Here is a 25,262-nt window from a genome sequence, read left to right as displayed (position 1 = left end):
CACCTTTAGCGCCACATTATATCCAATGGGCAACACATGGTGAAACAAAGCTTCTGGTGGCCATATACCTTTTACCTCATCACATTAAAATCAATGGGAAGCAGATGGTGAAACCCAGCGGCTGGTGCTCAGACACCAAACTCCATCACATATGGGCAGCAAGTGGCGAGATGCAGCGGCTGGTGCCCAGACACCTATAGCTCCATCGCATCATATCCAATGGGCAGCAGGTGGTGAAACCCAGCGGCTGGTGCCCAGACACCTTTAACTCAATCACATATGGGCAGCACATGGTAAGAAGTTGCTGATGCCCAGACACCTTTAGCTCCATCACCTCATATCCAATGGGCAGCAGGTGGTGAGACGCAGCCGCTGGTGCCCAGACACCTTTAGCTCCATCACCTCATATCCAATGGGCAGCAGGTGGTGAGACGCAGCCGCTGGTGCCCAGACACCTTTAGCTCCATCACCTCATATCCAATGGGCAGCAGGTGGTGAGACGCAGCCGCTGGTGCCCAGACACCTTTAGCTCCATCACATTATTTTCAATGGGCAAAATGGTGATCCGAAGCTTCTGGTGGCCATATACCTGTTACCTCATCACATTACAACCAATGGGAAGCACATGGTGAAACCCAGCGGCTGGTGCTCAGACACCAAACTCCATCACATATGGGCAGCAAGTGGTGAGATGCAGCAGCTGGTGCCCAGACACCTATAGCTCCATCGCATCATATCCAATGGGCAGCAGGTGGTGAAACCCAGCGGCTGGTGCCCAGACACCTTTAACTCCATCACATATGGGCAGCACATGGTAAGAAGCTGCTGATGCCCAGACACCTTTAGCTCCATCACATCATATCATATCCAATGGACAGCAGGTGGTGAGATGCAGCCACTGGTGCCCAAACATCTTTGGCGCCATCACATTATATCCAATGGGCAGCACATTGTGAGATGAAGCTTCTGGTGTCCATATACCTTTTACCTCATCACATTACAACCAATGGGAAGCACATGGTGAAACCCAGCAGCTAGTGGCCAGACACCTTTAGCTCCATCACATATGGGCAGCAAGCGGTGAGAAGTTGCGCCCGATGCCTGGACACCTTTCGCTCAATCACATATGGGCAGCAAGTGGTGAGAAGTTGCCCCTGGACACCTTTAGCTCCATCACATGTGAGCAAGTGGTGAGTGTTCCCCCTGGTGCCTGGACACCTTTAGCTCCATCACATATGGGCAGCAAGCGGGGGGGAAGTTGCCCCAGGACACCTTTAGCTCCATCACATGTGAGCAAGTGGTGAGATGTTCCCCCTGGTGCCTGGACACCTTTAGCTCCATCACATATGGGCAGCAAGTGGTGAGACGTTCCCCCTTGTGCCTGGACACCTTTAGCTCCATCACATATGGGCAGCAAGTGGTGAGAAGTTGCCCCTGGACACCTTTAGCTCCATCACATGTGATCAGCAAGTGGTGAGACGTTCCCCCTGGTGCCTGGACACCTAGCTCCATCACATATGGGCAGCAAGCGGTGGGAAGTTGCCCCCGGACACCTTTAGCTCCATCACATTAAATCCAAGAGGCAGCAGGTGGTGAAACACAATGGCTGGTGCTCAGACACCTTTAGCTCCATCACATTATGACCGATGGGCAACACATGGTGAGACACAACCTAATGGAAGGAGTGTGCAATTAAGTGCATCTGCGTACACAGGTAGTATGCGTGGCGCGCACCGGTGCCTGAACGGTTGGAGTCGTCACTCGCACTATGGCTCAGGATGGGTTTCGCCTGGGCAGGATGATCTTCGCTCTACCCGGGCAGATACTCAAGTCAATCAGGTCCAACACGTCGGAGTCCAGGTAAGCCCGCAAGCTTAAGGCCACGCTACTGTCCCCGCGACACCAGAGAACCCGATCCAATCGCAATCCAGGTCGCCAAGCTCGTTCCCACCCCTCTCCATACGCGGTACCGATCACCAGCTCGCCCAACAAATTCACAATCTCTAATACCTGCATGATTGAGTTCCTCACCCCCCCCCCCCACCCCCCCCAACACAAGACACATTGCGGTAGACAGAATCCATACTGCCGCTCCTTGGTCAAGTAAGGGTCAACTGCCGCAGGTGTGCAAAGTGCAGACAGGAGCAGATCCGATCTCCTCCCTCGGACGATAAAAGGGAGCAGAACAATGGGGGAGGGGGGGCTTAAAAAAAAAAAAAAAAAAAAAAAACCTAACGTAGGGAAAATGTCGTCTTATTGCTCCGTCTCCCAGAGTCCCTTATGCAGAGTGACCTTTGGCCTGTGCTCCTGGTGCCGGATTGACCATCCCCCGGTCGGGGAGCAAGGTGAAGTCGCCGTCATCTCAGACCTTGTAGTAGATGTTTGCGGGGCTCTGAGGCGGCATTTCCTGAACAATGTACACCGGGTGCCCGTAGTCCCCGCTCACCTTCTCATAGTGCGGGCAGTAATTGTTCTCTGTAGTCCGCAGCGGGATGATGATGTCGCTGGGCTCGGTGCCCGCGTTCCCGCTGCACTTGGGGCTGGCCAACGTGCTGAGCGACAGGGCGGCTGCCCTTTGCTGCGTGTGCTTGCGGTGCCGCTTGCGGATCTTGATGAGCAGGACGATCAGGAAGATGATGATGAGGATGAAGATGACGCAGCCGGCCCCGATGGCGGCGAACACGGCGATCTTGGAGCTGAAGAAGCCGTCGACCCCTCCTCCGGGGGGGGGATTGGACTGATTCACAGTATCTGAAACCCAAAAAAAAAAAAAATTTAATTTAATAAAATGCGCTCATTTCATTATTTTAGACTGTGATGTCATCACTGGGCCACTGTGATGACATATGTAATGCAGGCAGATTGTGGCTGGTGGGAGGGGTCATCAAGGCGCTGTGTACATAGCTTCCTGAAAAACTTCCCAGCCCCCCTGCCCCAGTGCTCCCTCCCTGCCCCAGTGCTCCCTCCCAGCCCCCCTGCCCCAGTGCTCCCTCCCAACAGATCCGATGCCAGCAGTGGGCTGGCTCTTGGGAGGAGTTAAGGAAAAAACCTCCCAGCCCCCCTTGCTCCTTCCCAGCCCCCCTCGCCCCAGTTGCTCCCCTCCCAGCCCCCCTTGCCCCAGTTGCTCCCCTCCCAGCCCCCCTTGCCCCAGTGCTCCTCCCAAGAGCTCTGATCCAAGCAGTGGGCTGGCTCCTGGGAGGAGTTATGGAAAAACCTCCCTGCCCCCTCGCCCCAGTGCTCCCTCCTAGCCCCCCCTCGCCCCAGTGCTCCCTCCCAGCCCCCCCTCGCCCCAGTGCTCCTCCCAAGAGCTCTGATCCAAGCAGTGGGCTGGCTCCTGGGAGGAGTTATGGAAAAACCTCCCTGCCCCCTCGCCCCAGTGCTCTCTCCCAGCCCCCCCTCGCCCCAGTGCTCCCTCCCAGCCCCCCCTCGCCCCAGCGCTCCCTCCCAGCCCCCCCTCGCCCCAGCGCTCCCTCCCAGCCCCCCCTCGCCCCAGCGCTCCCTCCCAGCCCCCCCTCGCCCCAGCGCTCCCTCCCAGCCCCCCCTCGCCCCAGCGCTCCCTCCCAGCCCCCCCTCGCCCCAGCGCTCCCTCCCAGCCCCCCCTCGCCCCAGCGCTCCCTCCCAGCACCCCCTCGCCCCAGCGCTCCCTCCCAGCACCCTCGCCCCAGCGCTCCCTCCCAGCCCCCCCTCGCCCCAGCGCTCCCTCCCAGCCCCCCCTCGCCCCAGCGCTCCCTCCCAGCCCCCCCTCGCCCCAGCGCTCCCTCCCAGCCCCCCCTCGCCCCAGCGCTCCCTCCCAGCCCCCCCTCGCCCCAGCGCTCCCTCCCAGCCCCCCCTCGCCCCAGCGCTCCCTCCCAGCACCCCCTCGCCCCAGCGCTCCCTCCCAGCACCCTCGCCCCAGCGCTCCCTCCCAGCACCCCCTAACCCCAGCGCTCCCTCCCAGCACCCCCTAGCCCCAGTGCTCCCTCCCAGCACCCCCTAGCCCCAGTGCTCCCTCCCAGCACCCCCTCGCCCCAGTGCTCCTCCCAAGAGATCTGATGCAAGCAGTGGGCTGGCTCTTGGGAGAAGTTATGGAAAAACCTCCCAGCCCCCCTTGCCCCAGTACTCCCAGCCCCCCTTGCCCCAGTACTCCCAGCCCCCCTTGCCCCAGTACTCCCAGCCCCCCTTGCCCCAGTACTCCCAGCCCCCCTTGCCCCAGTACTCCCAGCCCCCCTTGCCCCAGTACTCCCAGCCCCCCTTGCCCCAGTGCTCCTCCCAAGAGCTCTGATGCAAGCAGTTATGGAAGTATCCAAATGCCTTGATGGGTGGGGGGTGTAATTTTGGAGGAGTGGGCGCCCCTAGCGGGCTGAATTTGCATGTAGACTGGCCTAGCTGACACCCCCATGTGATGCTGGGGCTCCATGATTTAAAGAACTACAATCCAATAAATTAAAGGGGCGGGCCAGAAACAGTCAGGCTGGGGAGAAAAAACACTTGATGATGCTGGACGTCCTCCAGTCAGGGAATGAGGTGGGTCTCCATCTAGTAGAAAAACGACTGACAGATTTGCAGGTAAAACTATGTTGGGGAGGGGTTTGAGTCTTACCTGGGCCCCCTGCCTGCTCCTTATTCCAGGGGCCCGGTGTTGCCTGCTTTCCAGTATTGTCATCTTTTGGCCGGCTGGTAGAGACATGTTCTGGTGATGCTGCGTTGGGGTCTAGACAACAGAAAAATGACTTTAGATTACAAGCATTGGACGGAAGGCTCTCTCATAACAGGAGAACTATCAATCTATGGAGGAAGACTCCCAAGGCCCCCGGAGGGGAAGGAAGACTCCCAAGGCCCCCGGAGGGGAAGGAAGACTCCCAAGGCCCCCGGAGGGGAAGGAAGACTCCCAAGGCCCCCGGAGGGGAAGGAAGACTCCCAAGGCCCCCGGAGGGGAAGGAAGACTCCCAAGGCCCCCGGAGGGGAAGGAAGACTCCCAAGGCCCCCGGAGGGGAAGGAAGACTCCCAAGGCCCCCGGAGGGGAAGGAAGACTCCCAAGGCCCCCGGAGGGGAAGGAAGACTCCCAAGGCCCCCGGAGGGGAAGGAAGACTCCCAAGGCCCCCGGAGGGGAAGGAAGACTCCCAAGGCCCCCGGAGGGGAAGGAAGACTCCCAAGGCCCCCGGAGGGGAAGGAAGACTCCCAAGGCCCCCGGAGGGGAAGGAAGACTCCCAAAGCCCCCCGGAGGGGAAGGAACACTCCCAAGCCCCCCGGAGGGGAAGGAACACTCCCAAGCCCCCCGGAGGGGAAGGAACACTCCCAAGCCCCCCGGAGGGGAAGGAACACTCCCAAGCCCCCCGGAGGGGAAGGAACACTCCCAAGCCCCCCGGAGGGGAAGGAACACTCCCAAGCCCCCCGGAGGGGAAGGAACACTCCCAAGCCCCCCGGAGGGGAAGGAACACTCCCAAGCCCCCCGGAGGGGAAGGAACACTCCCACTCTCTAGCGTTCTAACCTGCATTGTAAAGAAGGAGCCAAGCTTCTCCAAGAGCTCCTACAGCTCCTGAGATGCTTCTTTCAAGACGGATTGCTTGAGGGAGATCCAACCCTCAAGTCTTCCACTCAGGCAATTGTAGAGTTCTTATACATTTGTGCAGAAACTGAAAAGCCCCCAACAGATGTGTTTACCCACTCCTTTTAATGGGTGGGAGAATGTTCTTTAGGCAAGAAGAAGTGCAGGCACTCACCTAGGGATAGGCAACTTAAACCTCAGGGGTTGGCAACCTCAGTATTCCAGATGTGCTCAACCAACCTCAGCACTCCAGGTGTGGTGAAACTACACGTTCCATGAGACTTTGTAAGACTGACAGGCATGATGGGATTTGTAGTTTCACCACAGCTGGAGCGCTGAGGTTGGTTGAGAACATCTGGAGCGCTGAGGTTGCCAACCTCTGACCTAGGGCCTACATGCAGCAGCAGCAAACAGAACCTTCTCACCTTGCCCAAATATCAGGCCCTTTGGATCGGCAAACTGTCCACACTTGCCAACAGTGGCCACCCCTTTCTACCTTCTGCACACTCCAATTGGCCAGAAGGGCTGTCCGTTCTGTGGACCAGTTGGAACGTGGAAGCTTGGGGCTTAGTAGCAAGTTCCTTCAGCACTGGCCTTGAGAATGTTTTGGAGACTGCAAGCACCCTTTGCGCCCATAACAGGGCTTTACTCTGGCTGTACTAGGGCTGTTTAAAGACGCCTTCATAGGCATGCTAAACTCACATTCCCCACTGTCCAGATCTGCACACCCCAAAATCTGCCACACCTCAACTTTCCAAAGGTCCAGTTAACACAAAACGCTAAGCTTTTCTCTGCCCCATGTGGCAGCACCTGGACATAGCGAATGGCGGCTTAGCCACAAAGCGTTGCTATATGGGTAGGAAAAAGGAGGTGCTGCATCCCCCCCTCCCCCTCAGTCCGGAATTTCTTGGGACTCCTTAGGCAGTGAATTGCAAGGAAGGTGAAGAAAGCTTTGCCTATTGACTAGATATTGATTCTCCTCAAATTTGTCCTCCAACCAACCAGAGCAGGATAAGTTCTAAAAAACAAACTACTGTGAACCTTCAAATAAAATCTAAAAAGGTCCACAACTTTCTGTAGGCAAGGGGTGACCGTGGTGGCCGTCTCTCTCGGGACTTTTGAACTCCATGTTTCCAGGATCTGACTCAGAGGTTGCCCAGATGTCCAGGTGTGAGGCAAAGATTTACTGTTGCCTTCTGAAATTCTCACTTAATGTTGCTTATGGTTGGAGCTTCGATAGAAGAGGACATGGACTTTTCATGACAGCATTATTACAGGTCCTCTTTAAATCTAATTGGGAACTAGTTTATATAAAAATGTTCCTTTGCTCCTGCATAGAAAATTGTAACCTCAAACACGTTGCACACAAATCACGTACCTTGCCCAACCTTCATGATTATTTTCATGTACCGCGTCTGGCACACGCCTCCTTCTCGGTTCTCCAGGCCCGCTAGCGTCCCATTGGATGTAGCTGTAATGAACACAAAGAAAATGGATATTATGCAAAAGGTAACGGAAGGCAACATTGTGACATTTATAGCTGAACTTTAATCTGCATTTGCATGTAGACCACCTTAGGTAACGTCCACAAGTCTCCATGAATGGAAGAGATGAAACCCAATGAAAGAGGTGGGCCAGGGACACCTAGGCTTGGAAGGAAAGGGGTCCTCAAGCTAGGAAATCAGACTTGCTTCAGGTTCTAATGCACATTGCAAGAAGCTCACAGTGTGCAGTGAAACCAGAGTAAACCATTTCAGTCCAGCAGGAGGAGCTTACCAAGGATAGTTTATAACACGGCGGACAGGATCAGCTTGATGTTCTTCAGGGAGGGTTTACATCAAACACGTGTTGCGTCTCAATCTCACTGCCATGTTTTTTTTGTTTTGTTCCAACACGGAGCTAACTTGCATTTGATACAATAATCTTCATCATAGAACGTAGCCAACAGTGAAAGATGAATGACTCCACCAGCAATTATAATTATCTGACAGACTCCAGTACAGATGTTGGGGCTTGTCATTGGATTAGGAGGAAGAAGGCGAAATCATCTCTCCAGAATGGGACCATCCCTCCGTGCCTGCAGGCCTGGGAAGAGCACAGAGTCTGGAGAACATGCTCGCTCACATCAAACGATATATTAAAAGCAAGTGTCTAAGCCACCCTGACAATCATGCCGGCTATTTATCCTGATTTATCCCGTGGTGGATCCCATCCCACGTGAATTTTAGGTACATTCCCAGCAGAACTTTGGGCCAAGTCAACAAAAAGAACCATTGTCGGAGCAGATCCGCATTGTGCAGTTTCTGAAGGCTTTTAATAGGAAGTGTGAACCCATGATTGATGCTGGATTTTGGATCAGCCTGGAATGCCACGCCTCTCCTTCAGCAGAATATTCCTCATGCAAGAAGCCGGACAAATCTTTCAAAAAGTGAAGCTTTACTGTTCTGGGCAAGCAACACGAGGTCCCGGGCAAGGCTTCATGTTGAGTTTCCAAAACAAAGCTTCAAGAGCCTCATCCACAACTTCACGTGATCCCCCCTCTCCCCACCCAATTAGACTTTACTTTCTGGAGAAGAGGCTCGTCTAGCCTCTCCTCCAGCAAAATATTCCTCATTTAAGTAAAAGAAGCCAGTGGTAAAGGCCTTCAAAAGTGAAGCTTTATTGTTCTGGGCAAGTAACAGGAAGTCCCAGACAAGACAATGTTGCCTCCAGAAGAAAAGCTTCGAGAGGGCCTTCAGCCCCCAATCATGACTTTACATGACAACCCCGCCCCCCTTACTCTTTTGGATATTAATGGGGGATTTTTTTTTGCGCATTAGATACCTTTTTCAATAGGTCTGGGTTCTTCTTGTCTAGACAAAGTAGCCACCCCAATTTTGGGGGAGCCAGACAGGAATGCCAACTCTCTCCTCTATTATAATATTACCCATCCAAGAAAAAAAAAAACCCAGTAAAGCCATTAAAAAAAAATGAAGCTTTATTGTTCAGAGGAGAGAGTTGGCATTCCTGTCTGGCTCCCCCAAAATTGGGGTGGCTACTTTGTCTAGACAAGAAGAACCCAGACCTATTGAAAAAGGTATCTAACGCGCAAAAAAAAATCCCCCATTAATATCCGAAAGAGTAAGGGGGGCGGGGTTGCCATGTAAAGTCATGATTGGGGGCTGAGGGCCCTCTCGAAGCTTTTCTTCTGGAGGCAACATAGTCTTGTCTGGGACTTCCTGTTACTTGCCCAGAACAATAAAGCTTCACTTTTGAAGGCCTTTAGCCTCTCCTCCAGCAAAATATTCCTCATTTAAGTAAAAGAAGCCAGTGGTAGACGAGCCTCTCCTCTAGAAAGTAAAGTCTAATTGGGTGGGGAGAGGGGGGGGGGGATCACGTGAAGTTGTGGATGAGGCTCTTGAAGCTTTGTTTTGGAAACTCAACATGAAGCCTTGCCTGGGACCTCGTGTTGCTTGCCCAGAACAGTAAAGCTTCATTTTTTTTTAATGGCTTTACTGGGTTTTTTTTTTTTCTTGAATGGGTAATATTGTAATAAAGGCAAGCAACACGAGGTCCCAGATGAGGCTTCATGTTGCTTGTCAAGTGTACCATCATCCTCATCCATGACCACAGAGGAACGTTAACCCTCATTAGCACAATATTCCTCAGCCAAGTAAAAGAATCCAGCAACACAAAGCAACATCTTTTGGAAAGGATGCTTTACTGTTCCTGAACAAGTAACAGGAGGTCTTGGGTGGGGCTGTGCGTTTGCCCAAAACAATGCATCAAGTGGATCTTCACCCCCATCTACAACTCTTCAGGAATCTCTTCCCGTCCCTTTGTTACACAATAGGATTTTCTAGGGTGGAGGTTTAGGTACCTTTTTCAGCAGGTTCCAGCTCCTCAATTCCAGGTTTCTCATTTAGGCATCGAGAATTACATTTCCTGCCCCCCCCAACTCCACTTCCCATAAGTGAAGATTTGTGCTGCCTTATCTTGGAATTATGAAAAGTTTGGGAAGAACAAGCCCCTGCCAGTTTTGGCACCTGGCTAGCCATGGGGGGTGACGCAGAATATAGGACATGGGAGAGGTGAACCTTCTTGGGGGGTGACCCAAAATATAGGACATGGGAGAGGTGGACCTTCTTGGGGGGGGTGACCCAGACTATAGGACATGGGAGAGGTGGGCCTTCTTGGGGGGGTGACCCAGACTATAGGACACTGGAGAGGTGAACCTTCTTGGGGGGGGGGGGGTGACCCAGAATGTAGGACATGGGAGAGGTGAACCTTCTTGGGGGGGGGGGGGGGGTGACCCAGAATGTAGGACATGGTAGAGGTGAACCTTCTTGGGGGGGGGGGGGGTGACCCAGAATATAGGACATGGGAGAAGTGAACCTTCTTGGGGGGCGACTCAGAATATAGGACATGGGAGAGGTGAACGTTCTTGGGGGGCGACCCAGAATATAGGACATGGGAGAGGTGAACCTTCTTGGGGGGTGACCCAGAATATAGGACATGGGAGAGGTGAACCTTCTTGGGGGGTGACCCAGAATGTAGGACATGGGAAAGGTGAACCTTCTTGGGGGGTGACCCAGAATATAGGACATGGGAGAGGTGAACCTTCTTGGGGGGTGACCCAGAATGTAGGACATGGGAAAGGTGAACCTTCTTGGGGGGTGACCCAGAATATAGGACATGGGAGAGGTGAACCTTCTTGGGGGGCGACCCAGAATTTAGGACATGGGAGAGGTGAACCTTCTTGGGGGGCAACCCAGAATATAGGACATGGGAGAGGTGAACCTTCTTGGGGGGGGGGGTGACCCAGAATATAGGACATGGGAGAGGTGAACCTTCTTGGGGGGCGACCCAGAATTTAGGACATGGGAGAGGTGAACCTTCTTGGGGGGCAACCCAGAATATAGGACATGGGAGAGGTGAACCTTCTTGGGGGGGGGTGACCCAGAATATAGGACATGGGAGAGGTGAACCTTCTTGGGGGGTGACCCAGAATATAGGACATGGGAGAGGTGAATCTTTTTGAGAAGGTTCCTCATACTGGTGTGAAAACCACTCTAAAAAGGTAGTTTGCCGTCTCGTCATACTAAGGGCCCATTCACATGAAAAATGTGTGCATTGAGTTGTGTCACATAAGGCCGGAGATTCAACACCACTTTTTTTTTTTTAATCACAATTCAAAAATGGTGAACCGCAACACAGAACATTTGCAGCTCTGAGCACGCCATATACTCATTGCACCCCCAACACACAACATGCATTGCTGCATTTGAACACATTACGATGTGCATTTATAATACTCTATATCAGGGGTGGGCAACTTTGGCCCTCCAGCTGTTGGTAAACTACAAGTCCCATCATGCCTCTGCCTTTGGGAGTCATGCTTGTAACAGTCAGTTTTGCAATGCGTCATGGGACTTGTAGTTCTACAACAGCTGGAGGGCCACAGTTGCCCACCCCTGCTCTATCTAGTGTGAACGAGTCCTTAGTGGCAACCATAGAGGCATACCAGCAAGATGACACTGCAGTTCTTCATGGATGTCACTGTCAAGTAGATTTAAAGCCAAATTTAAAAAAAAAAAAAATGTACACAGAATAAAAGGGCATTGTTCAGCTGTGTACGCCCCATTAGACCCCATGGGAGATTTGTTGTGGATTTCCCAAAAGTGTGACAATGTACAAGACGATTCCCATTACATTGATGCCTGTTCACAACTGAGCGTCGTGCAAAAGGAGTATGGAGAGCATTTTTTTTGGGCCCCATAGATTCAACTGTAACACCAGAAAAAATTAGCATGTTTTCTGAAAAGTTTTGCTGGTCTCTTCCCCCTTGCAACTTGAGGATTTCATAGATGCTGCTTGTGGAGAGTTTCATCCACCTTTTTAGGGTTCACAAGAACCTCCACGACCCCAGCGGACGGCCATTCCAAGAACCTCCGCGACGGCCATTCCAAGAACCTCCACGGCCCCAGCCGCCGCCATTTCAAGAACCTCCTCGGCCCCAGCCGCCGCCATTCCAAGAACCTCCTCGACCCCAGCCGCCGCCATTCCAAGAGCCTCCTCGACCCCAGCCGCCGCCATTCCAAGAACCTCCTCGACCCCAGCCGCCGCCATTCCAAGAACCTCCTCGACCCCAGCCGCCGCCATTCCAAGAACCTCCTCGACCCCAGCCGCCGCCATTCCAAGAACCTCCTCGACCCCAGCCGCCGCCATTCCAAGAACCTCCTCGACCCCAGCCGCCGCCGTTCCAAGAACCTCCTCGACCCCAGCCGCCGCCGTTCCAAGAACCTCCTCGACCCCAGCCGCCGCCGTTCCAAGAACCTCCTCGACCCCAGCCGCCGCCGTTCCAAGAACCTCCTCGACCCCAGCCGCCGCCGTTCCAAGAACCTCCTCGACCCCAGCCGCCGCCGTTCCAAGAACCTCCTCGACCCCAGCCGCCGCCGTTCCAAGAACCTCCTCGACCCCAGCCGCCGCCATTCCAAGAACCTCCTCGACCCCAGCCGCCGCCATTCCAAGAACCTCCTCGACCCCAGCCGCCGCCATTCCAAGAACCTCCTCGACCCCAGCCGCCGCCATTCCAAGAACCTCCTCGACCCCAGCCGCCGCCATTCCAAGAACCTCCTCGACCCCAGCCGCCGCCATTCCAAGAACCTCCTCGACCCCAGCCGCCGCCATTCCAAGAACCTCCTCGACCCCAGCCGCCGCCATTCCAAGAACCTCCTCGACCCCAGCCGCCGCCGTTCCAAGAACCTCCTCGACCCCAGCCGCCGCCGTTCCAAGAACCTCCTCGACCCCAGCCGCCGCCGTTCCAAGAACCTCCTCGACCCCAGCCGCCGCCGTTTCAAGAACCTCCTCGACCCCAGCCGCCGCCATTCCAAGAACCTCCTCGACCCCAGCCGCCGCCATTCCAAGAACCTCCTCGACCCCAGCCGCCGCCATCCCAAGAACCTCCACGACCCCAGGGACGGCCATCCCAAGAACCTCCACGACCCCAGGGACGGCCATCCCAAGAACCTCCACGACCCCAGGGACGGCCATCCCAAGAACCTCCACGACCCCAGGGACGGCCATTCCAAGAACCTCCTCGACCCCAGCCACTGCCATTCCAAGAACCTCCACGACCCCAGGGATGGTTATTCCAAGAACCTCTATGACCCAAGAGGTGCCCATTAAAAAAAAAAAAAAAAAAAAAAGTGCAGGCAACAGGTGGCCTGGGAAGAAATAAGGACACTGCTCAAAAGTTCCGATCGCATGCTCAAGGTCACCTGGAAAAGCTCACACAAGTGTAAATGTGGACTTGAAAACTAGAAAGTGAAGAAAAAAAACTTCCAAGGACCTTTTCTTTGAATGTGAGGCGCATTGACCAGGCCCATTAACGCGACGGCCATGCCAAGAACCCCCCGCGACGGCCATGCCAAGAACCCCCCGCGACGGCCATGCCAAGAACCCCCCGCGACGGCCATGCCAAGAACCCCCCGCGACGGCCATGCCAAGAACCCCCCGCGACGGCCATGCCAAGAACCCCCCGCGACGGCCATGCCAAGAACCCCCCGCGACGGCCATGCCAAGAACCTAAATGGGTCTGCATAAGAATCACAATTTTTTCCCATCTGCAGCCACATATTACATTCAAAATAACTGCCACGATCCGAAAAAAAACTTTGGCCGTGGCTGTTCCGTTCTAGACTGGCTTTGAGAATATTCATGACCAGAAGCACAAAATTAATTTGTCAAAATGACATCTGAACATGAAAATTAATTATTCTGAAACAGCCGTGATGCATTTTTAAACTCCGACAAGGTATCCAAACACTGGACTGGACAGGATTGTGCAGTTCATGTTTGGAAGCGAGTAAAAAAAATAAAGCCATTTGTTTCGGTTCCATAGACTTGTGTATTTTCGCTCTTGGATGACAGACATGGAACAGGCTTCCTGCAGAAACCCTTCTAGAAAAGGTGGTTTAACGCTTCACTGGACGTCCAAATGGAGAGCACAGAATACGCTCACACAAGTGGTGTGGTTGCAAGGCCCTTTGGCCACACATGGACCACCGAGAACACGCGCCAACAGCTGGTGAAGCCTCAAAGAACAGGAGCTCTATGCACCTGGCAACAGCAAGCATGCTCCAAGTAAGTGCTCCTTTTATGTGCTCCTTAAATAGTCTGGACCAGACCTCTCCACACTACGCATCCAACAAAAAATACAAACGGCCCCTTAGTCAACCTCACAAACTTCAAATGCCAACAGAAAAAAAAAAAAAAAAAGTCAATGCACAAGAGACGACCAACGTCAGAAATAGACCGTGTGGTCCATCACGTTTGGGAAGAGATTACCAATTACCAGATTTATTTACAGCATTCCCATTTTCTATTCCTTATTGGGTCCATCTGGCCAGCTTTTTTTTTTTTTTTTTTAAAAAAAACAGACCTTTCACCATCTAACTAAAGATCTCGATAAAAAGGAATCAGGACCTCCTCCGTCCTGCTGGTGACCCCTCTAGTGATAGAAAGGAGGTCCCGATTCCTCTATGTAGATCTTTAGATCACTAGAGGGGTCACCAGCCATATAAAGATCTATATAGAGGAATCGGGACCTCCTTCCTCCTGCCGGTGACCCCTCTAGTGATATAAAGGAGGTCCTGATTCCTCTATATAGATCTTTATATCACTAGAGGGGTCACCGGCAGGACGAAGGAGGTCCTGATTCCTCTATATAGATCTTTATATCACTAGAGGGGTCACCGGCAGGACGAAGATCTATATAGAGGGATCAGGACCTCCTTCCTCCCGCCAGTGACCCCTCTAATGATAGGATCTATATAGAGGAATCAGGACCTCCTTTGTCCTGCCGGTGATCCCTCTAGTGATATAAAGATCTATATAGAGGAATCAGGACCTCCTTTATCTTACTAGAGGGGTCACCAGCCATAGAAAGGAGGTCCCGTTTCCTCTATACTGTATAGATATTTATCACTAGAGGGGTCATCGGCAGGAGGTCCCGATTCCTCTATATAGATCTTTATATCACTGGAGGGGTCACCAGCCATAGAAAGATCTATATAGAGGAATCAGGACCTCCTTCCTCCTGCTGGTGACCCCTCTAGTGATATAAAGATCTATATAGAGGAATCGGGACCTCCTTCCTCCTGCCGGTGATCCCTCTAGTGATATAAAGATCTATATAGAGGAATCAGGACCTCCTTCCTCCCGCCGGTGACCCCTCTAGTGATGGGATCTATATAGAGGAATCAGGACCTCCTTCCTCCTGCCGGTGACCCCTCTAGTGATATAAAGATCTATATAGAGGAATCAGGACCTCCTTCCTCCTGCCGGTGACCCCTCTAGTGATAGATCTATATAGAGGAATCAGGACCTCCTTCCTCCTGCCGGTGACCCCTCTAGTGATAGGATCTATATAGAGGAATCAGGACCTCCTTCCTCCTGCCGGTGACCCCTCTAGTGATAGGATCTATATAGAGGAATCAGGACCTCCTTCCTCCTGCCGGTGACCCCTCTAGTGATAGAAAGGAGGTCCCGATTCCTCTATATAGATCTTTAGTGATATAAAGATCTATATGGTGCTATAAAGATCTATATAGAGGAATTGGGACCTCCTTGTCGGTGACCCCTCTAGTGATATAAAGATCTATATAGAGGAATCAGGACCTCCTTCCTCCTGCCGGTGACCCCTCTAGTGATGGGATCTATATAGAGGAATCGGGACCTCCTTCCTCCTGCCGGTGACCCCTCTAGTGATATATAGATCTATATAGAGGAATCAGGACCTCCTTCCTCCTGCCGGTGACCCCTCTAGTGATAGGATCTATATAGAGGAATCAGGACCTCCTTCCTCCTGCCGGTGACCCCTCTAGTGATAGGATCTATATAGAGGAATCAGGACCTCCTTCCTCCTGCCAGTGACCCCTCTAGTGATAGGATCTATATAGAGGAATCAGGACCTCCTTCCTCCTGCCGGTGACCCCTCTAGTGATAGGATCTATATAGAGGAATAAGGACCTCCTTCCTCCTGCCGGTGACCCCTCTAGTGATAGAAAGGAGGTCCCGATTCCTCTATATAGATCTTTAGTGATATAAAGATCTATATGGTGCTATAAAGATCTATATAGAGGAATTGGGACCTCCTTGTCGGTGACCCCTCTAGTGATATAAAGATCTATATAGAGGAATCAGGACCTCCTTCCTCCTGCCGGTGACCCCTCTAGTGATAGGATCTATATAGAGGAATCGGGACCTCCTTCCTCCTGCCGGTGACCCCTCTAGTGATATCTATATAGAGGAATCAGGACCTCCTTCCTCCTGCCGGTGACCCCTCTAGTGATAGGATCTATATAGAGGAATCAGGTGTGCTCCTGCTAGGGATCCCCTCAGTGACGTGCCCAACAATTCTATGTGCTTTACCCCCTGCCTGGCCGCTGCTTAATTTAGTATTTTCCTGAAACTATTAAATATTTTTCTTCGGAGATATTGGCCAACACAAGACCCCCATATTGCACTCTAGAAGAACACCATTTTTCATTCAGAGATTAAGAGCCTATTTACGAGGACAAACCATTGTGGGCTGCACTCCTGACAGAGGAAAGCTTGTACTGCTGTAAAGGAACGGTTAGTGTAATTTGCCGCGCTAGCCACATGCGAATGCAATAAACGCTCCGACCAGTGAACGCGACCGCCGAGCGTACCCCATCCATTTTGTTGATCAACTCCTTTGTCTGGCGTCGCACTGTAGGCCAAGTAGACAGCAGTTCAGTTAGAATGAAGTCCAACAAGGGTTAACGGTAGCGTCTCCTCCCAATCTCCGCAGGATTCCCCCCACACAGGAAATTAAACCTCTCTCCCAGTCTGGGAAGGGGGATCATGGGGTTTGGAGAAAGAAAAGAAATGAAAAAAGCCTCGGAAGGCCCGAGGCAAAAAACACAGTAAGGCTGTGGAACGGGGATTATTAGCGGCAAGAGCAAAATAAGCAAAGAGGACCCCCACAAAATGCTTCTGTTTTCATTTCCTAGACCAGGGGCTCCCATGTGCAGCCGAAACGCATTCCTATGTACTACAAGCCAGAACCTGATGGGGGTCACGGGAGTAAGAAATAAAAAAAAAAAACCGGGGGCCATTACCCACTGGAACACCATTTCTCTCTAACCTACTTTTGGAAAAGGTGTGCTTGGATTCCAAGGGAGACTATTGAATTTGCTTTAAAAAAAAAAAAAAAAAAAAAAAACAACCACGACCTCTCCCTTCCAGTGTAGAACCTTAAATAGTTTGTGAACGCATCAACAAAACCACAAAAAAGGCTTTGGTGGGGAATTTTAGGATATCAAACTCTTGTAGCCAAAGAAAAAATGGTTCAAAGATCTACAATTACAGATTTATATAGTGTTGAACATTGAAGATCCCATTGTTACTCCTACATCGTATGGTGGACGTTTCTGGACACCTGACCATCTCATATGAACCCATTTCAAAACTTTGGCCATTAATATGGGAGTTGCCCCCCCGCCGCCATCCTCGTGGAGTTGCCCCCCCGCCGCCATCCTCGTGGAGTTGCCCCCCCGCCGCCATCCTCGTGGAGTTGCCCCCCCGCCGCCATCCTCGTGGAGTTGCCCCCCACACCGCCATCCTCGTGGAGTTGCCCCCCACACCGCCATCCTCGTGGAGTTGCCCCCCACACCGCCATCCTCGTGGAGTTGCCCCCCACACCGCCATCCTCGTGGAGTTGCCCCCCACACCGCCATCCTCGTGGAGTTGCCCCCCACACCGCCATCCTCGTGGAGTTGCCCCCCACACCGCCATCCTCGTGGAGTTGCCCCCCACACCGCCATCCTCATGGAGTTGCCCCCCACACCGCCATCCTCATGGAGTTGCCCCCCACACCGCCATCCTCATGGAGTTGCCCCCCACACCGCCATCCTCATGGAGTTGCCCCCCACACCGCCATCCTCATGGAGTTGCCCCCCACACCGCCATCCTCATGGAGTTGCCCCCCACACCGCCATCCTCATGGAGTTGCCCCCCACACCGCCATCCTCATGGAGTTGCCCCCCACACCGCCATCCTCATGGAGTTGCCCCCCACACCGCCATCCTCATGGAGTTGCCCCCCACACCGCCATCCTCATGGAGTTGCCCCCCACACCGCCATCCTCATGGAGTTGCCCCCCACACCGCCATCCTCATGGAGTTGCCCCCCACACCGCCATCCTCATGGAGTTGCCCCCCACACCGCCATCCTCATGGAGTTGCCCCCCACACCGCCATCCTCATGGAGTTGCCCCCCACACCGCCATCCTCATGGAGTTGCCCCCCACACCGCCATCCTCATGGAGTTGCCCCCCACACCGCCATCCTCATGGAGTTGCCCCCCACACCGCCATCCTCATGGAGTTGCCCCCCACACCGCCATCCTCATGGAGTTGCCCCCCACACCGCCATCCTCATGGAGTTGCCTCCACCACTCTTGTAGCCATTATGGCCACCACTGTTCTTGAAACGCCAGAATATCTACAGGTTATTGGAGAAAAATAAAATTTCAACCTTGAAAAAGGAGAGTTGCAGAGTTAATGTAGGGACTGTATATTCAGTAGATAAAGGGCCATTTCCAGTTTATTCTACAATATAAAAAAGGTCAAATGTTTGTATATTCCTGCCCATCATTCCTTGTAGATTGATGGACATCCCATTTCAAAATCATTGTGGCCATTTGGAACTACCAACTCCCCCTATGGACATACAGAGTTGCCTCCTTTTGTGGCTATACCATCCTCCACTCTTCCGGGAAAGCTGTTCACAAAGTGTTTGGAGGGTGTCTGTGGGAAAGTGTGCCCATTTGGTAGTCTGGTAATGAGGTCTGCTGAGACCTGTCTCACAATCATAAAAACATAGAAGAATGATGGCAGAAGAAGACAAAGTGGTTTGAGTCTTCAACTGGTGTTCAAATTCATCCCAAAAGGTGTTCAGTAGGGTTGAGGTCAAGACTGGGAGCTTTAAAATATTTAATTCCAAAACCATGGCCTCCCACAAGATTTTCCAAAAGTGTTCAGTAGGGTTATCAGGGCTCTGTGCAGGACACTTGAGTTCCTCCACATCAAACTGGTCAAACCATTTTATATGCAGTTGCCTCCCATCTCCCCATGGCTATTAATATGGAGTTGCCCCGCCCCCTCAGTGACTGATCCTCTTCCACTCTTCTGGGAAGACTTTCCACAAGACTTTGGAGGCAGTTGGTGGGAACCTGTGCCCGGTGGTGGGAACCTGTGCCCGGTGGTGGGAACCTGTGCCCGGTGGTGGGAACCTGTGCCCGGTGGTGGGAACCTGTGCCCGGTGGTGGGAACCTGTGCCCGGTGGTGGGAACCTGTGCCCGGTGGTGGGAACCTGTGCCAATTGGTGGGGTTAAGTATATTTATTGGATGTGAAGACTTGCATCACCATTGGTGTTCCAGTACATCCTAAAGGCGTTCAGTAAGGCTGAGGGCAGGGCTCTGAAGGACACTCGTTCCTCCATGACATCAAACCTACTGAGCACCTTTGGGATGAGAAGACCTCATCCCTGGTTGTTCAGTAGAGTTAAGGGCCAGTACTGAAGTGGGATGAGAAGACCTGGCTCACCATTGGCGTTCAAATTCATCCCAAAGGTGTTCAGCAGGGTGGAGATCAGGGCTCTGTGTAGGACACTCATGTTCCTCCACAACAAACTGGTCAAACCATGTCTTTATGCAGTTGCCTCCCATCTCCCCATGGCTATTAATATGGAGTGGCCCCCCCCCTCAGTGACTGACATCCTCTTCCACTCTTCTGGGAAGACTTGCCACAAGACTTTGGAGGCCGTTGGTGGGAACCTGTGCCCGTTGGTGGGAACCTGTGCCCGTTGGTGGGGTTAGGTATATTTATTGGATGTGAAGACTTGCATCACCATTGGTGTTCCAGTACATCCTAAAGGCGTTCAGTAAGGCTGAGGGCAGGGCTCTGAAGGACACTCGTTCCTCCATGACATCAAACCTACTGAGCACCTTTGGGATGAGAAGACCTCATCCCTGGTTGTTCAGTAGAGTTAAGGGCCAGTACTGAAGTGGGATGAGAAGACCTGGCTCACCATTGGCGTTCCAATTCATCCCAAAGGTGTTCAGCAGGGTGGAGATCAGGGCTCTGTGTAGGACACTCATGTTCCTCCACAACAAACTGGTCAAACCATGTCTTTATGCAGTTGCCTCCCATCTCCCCATGGCTATTAATATGGAGTGGCCCCCCCCCTCAGTGACTGACATCCTCTTCCACTCTTCTGGGAAGACTTGCCACAAGACTTTGGAGGCCGTTGGTGGGAACCTGTGCCCGTTGGTGGGAACCTGTGCCCGTTGGTGGGGTTAGGTATATTTATTGGATGTGAAGACTTGCATCACCATTGGTGTTCCAGTACATCCTAAAGGCGTTCAGTAAGGCTGAGGGCAGGGCTCTGAAGGACACTCGTTCCTCCATGACATCAAACCTACTGAGCACCTTTGGGATGAGAAGACCTCATCCCTGGTTGTTCAGTAGAGTTAAGGGCCAGTACTGAAGTGGGATGAGAAGACCTGGCTCACCATTGGCGTTCCAATTCATCCCAAAGGTGTTCAGCAGGGTGGAGGTCAGGGCTCTGTAGGACACTCATGTTCCTCCACATCAGACTCTGGAAACCATGTCTTTATGGAGCTGGCTTTGTACACAGGGGCACAGTCATGCCGGAACAGAAACCGGTCTTACCCAAAACGGTTATCAAAAAATTAGACAAGCACAATGGTCTACAATGTCTTTGTATGATTGAGTAATAACAGGACCCTTCCCTGGAGACACGAGAACTCAATCACACAGAAGGGTGTCCACAAACAGTCATATGGTTTACTTCTGCAAAGTTTGGAATCCCAAGAATTCTAAAGACAGTTCTATTAAAGAGACCCTGTCATTGGGATCCATGCATCTCAGCTGTCTCCAAATGAGATAAAAATGTCACTCAAACTTGAAAACCACAACACTACAGACAGCATGCCTGTTAAGTGTTGAAATAAAACATTCAGAAGCCCCGGCGTTCCCTTGAACAGTTAATAAAGCTGGCAACACAGAGCTTTAAAAAGGGGTTTGCAGAAAACCAAACAGGAAGCCCAGAGCCCCGATCTGTTTATGCAGTTGGCATATCTCATCGTCAGGCCTGGCATTTCCACGGCCTACCAGTCTTGTGCTCCCGGCTTGATGGACACACATGGCAGGTCTCTCCTCTACGTAGTTTAAGCAGAGTCCCAAATATGGAAGAGCCAAACCCGCATGGAATGAGAGCTATTCCGTCTCCCTCCACAGAAACACACAATGTGAGGTCTGCAGAGAGCGAGAGGGGAGAAGGGGGTCACACAACACAAGAATGGTTGGAGGCATTATGAATAGCGGCAATTCTGCACACAGCAGCTGGAAAATCGTAAAGACTCCAAAAACACGAGAGAGCAACATTTTCATAGCAGTTGGTTGTCTACGAAGCTGTAAAACTATATTACTTGGCATCTCCTGCCGTTATTAAAGCTGAACTTGGCTCCCGAATTTTGTCTTCAGCCGTGGGCTTAGCTGTTTTTGCACCATTTTGTCTGCTGAAGGATTGTATTTTTCTTTGTCAGCCAGTCCTGAGATTTACACAGGGATGGTCAACCTCCGTGGCCTGATATCTTCTATTGCAGTTGTACAATACCTCCGGGTCGTCTCCCTGCCTGCGATTGGAAAGTGAAGGAGCAAGGGCAGACTGATGAGCCATCGCTCTGATCTCTCCTCCTATCAGCATGTTTGTCAGTAAATTTGCACGCAGCACAACGCCGTGACTCCTAGTGCTGCCTTTTGAGGACTGCTTAAAAAAGGGCATTACAAGCAGAGAGAGGGGTAAGCAAATTCAATCTCCTGGGTCTCCCAAAATGTTAAGTGTTTTCTCCTTCTGACCTTCAGTCATTACAGGACCAAGTAGTTGGGAAGAACCAACAACCACTGGGGTACCCAGGACTCTCGCGAAACCTCCATTCCCCTTCACCGTCTCCATTTCTTTTTGGACTGCAGCTCTGAGAGTGGGCAGCAGGAAAGGCAAGTACTCCTTTCCAGGCTGGCCCATTTTGAATGGTGATAGCCCACAGGGAGGTGCTCTTATTAACAAATGCACAACTACATCAGTGTTTTTAGGTTTGGACAGAAGTTGGCTTAAAAGTTGAATCTTGGGGATCCAGATCCTTTACCCTTGTGTTCCCCTACCCACTTTGAAGGATCCCACTTCAAGGTAAAGGTGATTCAGCTTCAAAGCTGAGCAGTGGGTTCCTTTTTGAAGCTGAACCGCCTTTACCCTTGCAACGTGTTCCTTCTTGAAGCTGAACCGCCTTTATCCTTGCAACGTGTTCCTTCTTGAAGCTGAACCGCCTTTACCCTTGCGGCGGGTTCCTTCTTGAAGCTGAACCGCCTTTACCCTTGCGGCGGGTTCCTTCTTGAAGCTGAACCGCCTTTACCCTTGCGGCGGGTTCCTTCTTGAAGCTGAACCGCCTTTACCCTTGCGGCGGGTTCCTTCTTGAAGCTGAACCGCCTTTACCCTTGCGGCGGGTTCCTTCTTGAAGCTGAACCGCCTTTACCCTTGCGGCGGGTTCCTTCTTGAAGCTGAACCGCCTTTACCCTTGCGGCGGGTTCCTTCTTGAAGCTGAACCGCCTTTACCCTTGCGGCGGGTTCCTTCTTGAAGCTGAACCGCCTTTACCCTTGCGGCGGGTTCCTTCTTGAAGCTGAACCGCCTTTACCCTTGCGGCGGGTTCCTTCTTGAAGCTGAACCGCCTTTACCCTTGCGGCGGGTTCCTTCTTGAAGCTGAACCGCCTTTACCCTTGCAGTGGTTTCTTTCGAAGGAACCCACTGCAAGGGTGAAGGTTTTTTGAGCTTTTCAAGGAACCCACTGCAAGGGTGAAGGGTTTTCAGCTTTCGAAGGAACCCACTGCAAGGGTGAAGGCTTTTTGAGCTTTTCAAGGAACCCACTGCAAGGGTGAAGGGTTTTCAGCTTTCGAAGGAACCCACTGCAAGGGTGAAGGTTTTTTGAGCTTTTCAAGGAACCCACTGCAAGGGTGAAGGGTTTTCAGCTTTCGAAGGAACCCACTGCAAGGGTGAAGGGTTTTTCAGCTTTCGAAGGAACCCACTGCAAAGGTGAAGGTTTTTCAGCTTCAAAAAGAACCCACCGCAAGGGTGAAGTTTTCAGCTTCGAAGGAACCCACTGCAAGGGTGAAGATTTATTACAGATACTTATATATTGCCATAAATTGACGCAGCGCTTTACATACTGTACCCTCAAGAAGCTTACAATCCAAAGGTCCCCAACTCATATTCATACATATACATACTAGGGCCAATTTAGACAGGAGCCAATTAACCAACCAGCATGTCTTTGGAATGTGGAAGGAAACCAGAGTACCCAGAGGAAAGCTGTGCCACGCACAGATAGGGAGAACATGCTGACTCCAGGCAGATCATGCTGTGGTTAGGATTCGAACCTACGACCCTAGTGCTGCTAGGCAGAAGTGCTAACCATTAACCACTAGGTTGCTTGAAAAGGAACCCACCGCAAGGTGGGATGTTCAGCTTCGAAAAAGGAACCCACCGCAAGGTGGGATGTTCAGCTTCGAAAAAGGAACCCACCGCAAGGTGGGATGTTCAGCTTCGAAAAAGGAACCCACCGCAAGGTGGGATGTTCAGCTTCGAAAAAGGAACCCACCGCAAGGTGGGATGTTCAGCTTCGAAAAAGGAACCCACCGCAAGGTGGGATGTTCAGCTTCGAAAAAGGAACCCACCGCAAGGTGGGATGTTCAGCTTCGAAAAAGGAACCCACCGCAAGGTGGGATGTTCAGCTTCGAAAAAGGAACCCACCGCAAGGTGGGATGTTCAGCTTCGAAAAAGGAACCCACCGCAAGGTGGGATGTTCAGCTTCGAAAAAGGAACCCACCGCAAGGTGGGATGTTCAGCTTCGAAAAGGAACCCACCGCAAGGTGGGATGTTCAGCTTCGAAAAGGAACCCACCGCAAGGTGGGATGTTCAGCTTCGAAAAGGAACCCACCGCAAGGTGGGATGTTCAGCTTCGAAAAGGAACCCACCGCAAGGTGGGATGTTCAGCTTCGAAAAGGAACCCACCGCAAGGTGGGATGTTCAGCTTCGAAAAGGAACCCACCGCAAGGGTAGATGTTCAGCATGGAAAGGAACCCACCGCAAGGGTAGATGTTCAGCATGGAAAGGAACCCACCGCAAGGGTAGATGTTCAGCATTGAAAGGAACCCACCGCAAGGGTAGATGTTCAGCATTGAAAGGAACCCACCGCAAGGATAGATGTTCAGCTTCGAAAGGAACCCACCACAAGGGTAGATTTTCAGCTTTGAAGGAACCCACCGCAAGGGTAAAGGTTTTCAGTTTTGAAACAATACAGCAACTCCTCTAAACTGAAGATGTCCGGAGAAATTCGGCAATCATGTTCGGAGACGATTTTGATTTAGATAGTAAATAGAATGTTTATTTTACCAGGCGATGTGGTCTGGTAGTAAAAACAGAGGCAAGCTGTCCATCTTCATGGTTTCCTGAGCAAACACAGCAAAGGCCGCTCTAAGCCGACCCTTCATTTCACAGGGCCTTACACTTCTTATATCAGATGCTGAGCACAGCTGTGCGCACCGGTGGACAGACATGGAGATAAAGTGTGTGGATTCCATCAAGGTAAGAGCTGCTACACATCATACTCCAAAGAGTAGGAAAGGTTCTAAAAACAAGGCAGCAGAGGGAAACAGATGTGCGTATTGGGCCATCCGCGCTTCATAAAAACCAATTACTTTGGGATAAAGATAACTATCTCTATGCATTTTCTATACATGGACAGCACGTACGCTGGACGAATTTTGGAGACCATTATGAGAATTATTTTTCAATCAAATTCTGGAGACCTTTAAAATTTGAAAGAACTGTTACAGAAAGAAAAGTATTAAAAAAGCCAAGGGATGCAAAAAACAGGACATCCAACTGGTAGTTGTCCTATCTCTAGTGCAGCCTCTCAACCAAAGACCCCTAAAGAGCATGTATAGCCCAAACTATGTTTTGGATGGGGTAGGAGAGAGTTGGGACCCCTGTCAGATCTTACTGCAGTCTTGAATTCCTGTTGAGGAGATTCATCTCATTTGTCATGGTGACCATCAGAAAATGGTAAACCCAAAATTTGATCATTGTCACTAAAAACAACAAGGATGAATCTTCCAATGGGGCACCAGTTTTGGTAACTGCTGTCTAAGAGGGGGATTTCTCTCACTTGGAGGACATTTATTTTCACCTTTTGCCTTGAGGCCAGCCACACAGTAATGGTAGGCCTCTTTCCCAAACCAGGCTGCCACCAAACTAAATGGTAGGCCTCTTTCTGCAACCAGGCCACCACCAACTAGTGGTAACCCAAATGGTAGGCCTCTTTCCACAACCAGGCCACCAACCAGTGGTAATGTAAATGGTAGACCTCTTTCCCCAACCAGGCCACCACCAAATAGTGGTAACCCAAATGGTAGGCCTCTTTTCCCAACCAGGCCACCAACCAGTGGTAATGTAAATGGTAGGCCTCTTTCCCCAACCAAGCCACCAACCAGTGGTAACCCAAATGGTAGGCCTCTTTCCACAACCAGGCCACCAACCAGTGGTAACCCAAATGGTAGGCCTCTTTCCACAACCAGGCCACCAACCAGTGGTAA

At 51.9% G+C, this 25,262-nt stretch overlaps 1 protein-coding gene across 1 annotated transcript in view; it reads right to left on the bottom strand.

Moving 5' to 3' along the window:
- Nucleotides 1-887: 887 nt before the first annotated feature.
- Nucleotides 888-25,262, bottom strand: part of EFNB1 (ephrin B1) — a 133,310-nt gene continuing 108,935 nt past the window's right edge. Inside the window, exons 3-5 of the mRNA XM_089657427.1 lie at nucleotides 6,904-6,996; nucleotides 4,580-4,690; nucleotides 888-2,751 (exon numbers count right to left, since the gene is read on the bottom strand). Of these exons, the coding sequence (XP_089513553.1) occupies nucleotides 2,363-2,751; nucleotides 4,580-4,690; nucleotides 6,904-6,996 (593 nt within the window). The 3' untranslated portion in view covers nucleotides 888-2,362. The remainder of the gene's footprint in view (nucleotides 2,752-4,579; nucleotides 4,691-6,903; nucleotides 6,997-25,262) is intronic.

This window comes from Staurois parvus, unplaced genomic scaffold (assembly GCF_062004578.1).
Source record: "Staurois parvus isolate SC_StPar_1 unplaced genomic scaffold, SC_StPar_1.0 ptg000998l, whole genome shotgun sequence".
In the NCBI taxonomy this organism is placed as follows: Eukaryota; Metazoa; Chordata; class Amphibia; order Anura; family Ranidae; genus Staurois; species Staurois parvus.
This window is presented reverse-complemented; position numbering and strand designations above follow the sequence as displayed.